Source organism: Mandrillus leucophaeus, unplaced genomic scaffold (genome assembly GCF_000951045.1).
Source record: "Mandrillus leucophaeus isolate KB7577 unplaced genomic scaffold, Mleu.le_1.0 Scaffold440, whole genome shotgun sequence".
Taxonomy (NCBI): Eukaryota; Metazoa; Chordata; class Mammalia; order Primates; family Cercopithecidae; genus Mandrillus; species Mandrillus leucophaeus.
In genome coordinates, this window is record NW_012104699.1 from 126,064 (window position 1) to 131,976 (window position 5,913).

The 5,913-nt window shown below is 42.3% G+C and overlaps 1 protein-coding gene across 1 annotated transcript in view; it reads left to right on the forward strand.

Moving 5' to 3' along the window:
• Positions 1-5,913, forward strand: part of ZNF709 (zinc finger protein 709) — a 39,778-nt gene that overhangs the window by 16,066 nt on the left and 17,799 nt on the right. Inside the window, 3 exon segments of the mRNA XM_011994063.1 lie at positions 3,479-3,605; positions 3,810-3,867; positions 4,867-5,911. Of these exon segments, the coding sequence (XP_011849453.1) occupies positions 3,479-3,605; positions 3,810-3,867; positions 4,867-5,911 (1,230 nt within the window).

The window sequence follows — 5,913 nt, forward strand, 5'->3', positions numbered from 1 at the left end:
TTTCACCGTGGTCTCGATCTCCTGACCTTGTGATCCGCCCGCCTCGGCCTCCCAAAGTGCTGGGATTACAGGCGTGAGCCACCGCGCCCGGCTTTTTTTATTTTTTTGAGACGGAGTCTCGCTTTGTCGCTGTGTTAGCCAGGATGGTCTCGATCTCCTGACCTCGTGATCCGCCCGCCTCGGCCTCCCAGAGTGCTGGGATTACAGGCGTGAGCCACCGTGCCTGGCGAGATTTTATACTTAGACAATCATGTCACATGCGACAAAGACAGTAATATTTCTTCCTTCCCTATCTGTATCTCTTCTCCCCTCCCCTCTCCTCTCCTCTCATTAGTTACACTTTGAGTATAATCTGTTGGGTAGGAGTGGTAAGAGGGGACATCTTTGCCCATTTCCTCATCTTACCAGGAAAGCATCTAGTTTCTCACTATTAAATATGATATTAGCGGCAGGTTTCCTATAAACACTGCTTCTCAAAAAGAGGAAGGTCCGTCTCCAGTTTCTTATCATAAATGCATGTTGGATTTTGCCCATAACTTTTTCATTTTTATTTTCCCACTTATATTTGTGATATTAGTAATTTCTATTCTCTCTTTTTCAGTTAGCGTACCGTACATTTATCAAATATATTGATCTTTTCAAATAAACACCTTTGGTTTTGTTTAATTTCTCTTTTTACTATTTCTTCTGTTGTGTGTTTACTTTGGGTTTAATTTGCTCATATTTTCTTGCTTTCCTAATGTAGATGCTTAGATTCTTTTTTTTTTTTTTTTTGAGATGGAGTCTGCTGTGTCTCGTATACTGGAGTGCAGTGGCGCCATCTCAGCTCGGCTCACTGCAAGCTCTGCCTCCCGGATTCACGCCATTCTCCTATCTCAGCCTCCTAAGTAGCTGGGACTACAGGCGCCCGCCACCACGCCCGGCTAATTTTTTGTATTTTTAGTAGCCATGTTAGCCAGGATGGTCTCGATCTCCTGACCTCGTGATCCACCTGCCTCGGCCTCCCAAAGTGCTGGGATTACAGGCGTGAGCCACCACGCCCGGCTAGATTCTTTTTTTATAGGCAGAATCTCACTCTGTTGCCCAGGCTGGAGTACAGTGCTGCGATCTCGGCTCACTGCAACCTCTGCATCCTGGGTTCAAGCGATTCTTCTGCTTCAGCCTCCCAAGTAGCTGGGATTACAGGTGTGAGCCACCGTGCCCAGCCCTGTTCATTTATTTTTACTTTGCATACTAGTTCATTTATATTGCACGTACGTCAGATATTTTTCTGCTGCTTTGTGGTTTGTCTTTTAACTTTTTTTTTTTTTTTTTTTTGGAGACGGAGTCTTGCTCTGTCGCCCAGGCTGGAGTGCAGTGGCCGGATCTCAGCTCACTGCAAGCTCCGCCTCCCCGGTTTACGCCATTCTCCTGCCTCAGCCTCCCAAGTAGCTGGGACTACAGGCACCCGCCACCTCGCCCGGCTAGTTTTTTGTATTTTCTGGTAGAGACGGGGTTTCACCAGGTTAGCCAGGGTGGTCTCGATCTCCTGACCTCGTGATCTGCCCGTCTCGGCCTCCCAAAGTGCTGGGATTACAAGCTTGAGCCACCGCGCCCAGCCATAACTTTCTTGATTTTAGGATATTTGAAGTTTTCAGTCTTATCCTTTATGACTTACTCTTACATGAGAAAATTCTCCCTACTCTTGCATCTAAAAAAAATTGCCTGTGACTTTTGAAAGAGTTTTAATTCTATTCTTCACGTTTAAATCTACATTAAATTGATTATTGTCTATGGAATAGAGCTAATGCAATGCTTTTTCCAATTAGATAACAGTTTGTCTCTTCTACATGTATTAAAGTGTTAGTGATCTCTTCCATTCCCCTACAATGCTTGCTCTATCATTAATCAATTTTCCTTATAAATGCCAGTCCATTGAAGACACTTTCCCCCTCCCTTGTTCTATTTATCTCTCTGCGTGTTATGCTGTTAGGAGGGTTATAGTGTGAAAATCCTTGATACATACTAGGCAAGTATTTATGTTGCTCTTCAAAAGACTTTACCCATTGTTTGACATTTAGTGTTCCTCTTAGGTTTGGAAAAGTAGTTTTTCTTGACTCCTAGTAAGTCTGTTCTAGGGATTTGTAGAATTTTATAAAGATATCATTTGGGAGCAGTGGCATCTTGTTGACACTGAGTTTGTTCTAAGAACATGTACCAACTTTCACCTTAATTTAATTCTGCTTTGACTTTACCCAGTAACATTTTTTAAAATTAGGATTGTTAAATATCCTTCATTAGCCTTATTTAGTCATAGTTGGCATGGAGGAAAGCAGATGCAAGCCTTTAAATGTTCTTTCCTCATGTAATCACATGGAATGGGCTCAATTCCCCAAGAAACAAGTTGTGATATTATATATTGTCTGCTAGGGAAGCTCATTAGAGACCCAGTGCTCACAGTGCTTTTGGGGGGCTGATCAAGTAGGCATCCTCCTGGCATGTGAAAAAGTCCAGACTCTAAAAAGGAAAAAAGGAGTTCAGTATATATTCTATTGATTCCAAAAACCATTTAGGCACACTAAGCCCCTTTTTTTTTTTTTTTTTTTTTGAGACATAGTCTCGCTCTGTCACCTAGGCTGGAGTGCAGTGGCATGATCTTGGCTCACTGCAAGCTCCACCTCCCGGGTTCACACCATTCGGCCTCAGCCTCCTGAATAGCTGGGACTACAGGCGCCTGCCACCACGCCCAGCTGTTTTTTTGTATTTTTATTAGAGACAGGGTTTGACTGTGTTAGCCAGGATGGTCTCAATCTCCTGACCTCGTCTGTAATGCCAGCACTTTGGGAGGCCGAGGCGGGCGGATCACGAGGTCAGGAGATCGAGACCATCCTGGCTAACATGGTGAAACCCCGTCTCTACTAAATATACAAAAAATTAGCCGGGCATAGTGGCGGGTGCCTGTAGTCCCAGCTACTGGGGAGGTTGAGGCAGGAGAATGGCGTGAACCCGGGAGGTGGAGGTTGCAGTGAGCCGAGATGGCGCCACTGCACTCCAGCCTGGGCGACAGAGCAAGACTCCATCTCACACACACACACAAAAATCTCGTACAGATTTGACCCTGTGTTTCATGAGCTGCTAAGTGATATAGTACATGATAAGGCAGGAGATAAAAAGTATTTTTCTTACAAGGAATTGTTCGTCTTAAACTGGAAATATTTGTTTCATTTCTATAGCATTTTTCCAAGATGCTGTGTATCCTGTCATTGGAGAGCATAAGACTTGAAGTGATCATAGTAAAAATGTAAAAATAATTTCCAAATATTCATGGTGGTGTTAAATTTATGAAGAAGTAAGTGTGGACAGAGATTTGAGTTCTGATGTCAAAGTTATAGGATAAATGGAGAAAAAGGAATTATATGTGGACTTGTAATGAACTGAGTATATATCCTCAGTGCTGTCAGTCTCACCTGTCCTCCTCTATACATGTGGGATGTTTCAGGACTCAGTGGTCTTTGAGGATGTGGCTGTGAACTTCACCCAGGAGGAGTGGGCTTTGCTGGGTCCCTCTCAGAAGAAACTCTACAGAGATGTGATGCAAGAAACCTTTGTTAACTTGGCCTCTATAGGTAAGACTGAAATTATTCCCTCACTGAGTCAATTAGAGAACAAGTGTTTCTTGTTCATCAACAAGGTTCCAAGGTTTAGGATGTTGAAAGGGAATACTTTGGTAAATAAATCAGACAGGATAACAGCTCATCCTAGATTTAGAATCTAATACTTTTTCTATAATTTCAAATAGTTTTAATGATTTTTCTGGGCCTGCATTTTAGGGGAAAACTGGGAGGAGAAGAACACTGAGGACCACAAAAATCAGGGGAGAAAGCTACGGTGAGTTGTACTTACAAAAGAAAATACTGTCTTATGAGAGAATCTTAGCATGTCATTAAGTTTAAAAAATGAATAATTGGAAGAAGCCCTATTTCATATTTATTTGTTGAAAATTGTTGCCAAGAAAGTTTTCTTAAAAATGGTACAGATGGCTGGGCGCTGTGGCTCACGCCTGTAATCCCAGCACTTTGGGAGGCCGAGGCGGGCGGATCACAAGGGCAGGAGATCGAGACCAAGGTGAAACCCCGTCTCCACTAAAAATACAAAAAATACACCGGGCGCGGTGGCAGGCACTTGTAGTCCCAGCTACTCAGGAGGCTGAGGCAGGAGAATGGCATGAACCCAGGAGACGGAGCTTGCAGTGAGCCAAGATCGCGCCACTGCACTCCAGCCTGGTGGATAGAGCAAGACTCTGTCTCAAAAAAAAAAAAAAAAAAAGGTACAGTTGTTCAGTATTTGAAAAATATTTCACCTGGAAACAATATTAAGAAACTCTATATTATGAATTTTGGCCAGGCATGGTGGCTCATGCCTGTAATCCCAGCACTTTGAGAGGCTGAGGTGGGCAGATCACCTGAGGTGTGGAGTTCGAGGCTAGCCTGGCCAACATGGCAAAACCCTGCCTCTACTGAAAGTCCAAAAATTAGCCAGGTGTGGTGGTGGGGTCCTGTAATCCCAGCTACTCGTGAAGCTGAGGCAGAATTGCTTGAACCCAGGAGATGGAGGTTGCAGTGAGCCAAGATTGTGCCAGTGCACTCCAGCCTCGGCAGCAGAGCAAGACTCTTCTCAAAAAAAAGAAAGAACTCTATATTATGAGTTTTATTGTTTTGATAATGGCTCTGGTCAAGTACTCTTCCTGAGCATTCATAACATACAGTTCCCCTGAAAATGGCAAAAGTGTAATTCTACTACCTACTAATGATTGTGAAATAATAATTATAAAATTATTTTAAAAAGCCACTAATTGTGTGCTTTTTTTTTTTTTTTTTTCTCTCACAGAAGTCATATGGTAGAGAGGCTCTGTGAAAGGAAAGAAGGTAGTCAGTTTGGAGAAACCATCAATCAGACTCCAAATCCTAAACCAAACAAGAAAACTTTTACTAGGGTAAAACCATATGAATGTAGTGTGTGTGGAAAGGACTATATGTGTCATTCATCTCTTAATAGGCACATGAGATCTCATACTGAACATAGATCATATGAGTATCACAAATATGGAGAGAAGTCATATGAATGTAAGGAATGTGGGAAAAGATTCAGCTTTCGAAGTTCATTTCGAATCCATGAAAGAACTCACACTGGAGAGAAACCCTACAAATGTAAGCAGTGTGGTAAGGCTTTCAGTTGGCCCAGTTCCTTTCAAATACATGAAAGAACTCATACTGGAGAGAAACCTTATGAATGTAAGGAATGTGGGAAGGCCTTCATTTATCACACAACCTTTCGAGGACACATGAGAATGCACACAGGAGAGAAACCCTATAAATGTAAAGAATGTGGGAAAACATTCAGTCATCCCAGCTCTTTTCGAAATCATGAAAGAACTCACTCTGGAGAGAAACCCTATGAATGTAAACAATGTGGAAAAGCCTTCAGATATTACCAAACTTTTCAAATACATGAAAGGACTCACACTGGGGAAAAACCCTATCAGTGTAAGCAATGTGGTAAAGCTCTTAGTTGTCCCACATCCTTTCGAAGTCATGAAAGGATTCACACTGGAGAAAAACCCTATAAATGTAAAAAATGTGGCAAAGCCTTCAGTTTTCCTAGTTCCTTTAGAAAACATGAAAGGATTCATACAGGAGAGAAACCCTATGATTGTAAGGAATGTGGGAAAGCATTCATTTCTCTTCCAAGCTATCGAAGACATATGATAATGCACACTGGAAATGGACCTTATAAATGCAAGGAATGTGGGAAAGCCTTTGATTGTCCTAGTTCTTTTCAAATCCATGAACGAACTCACACTGGAGAGAAACCCTTTGAATGTAAACAGTGTGGTAAAGCCTTCAGTTGTTCCAGTTCCTTTCGAATGCATGAAAG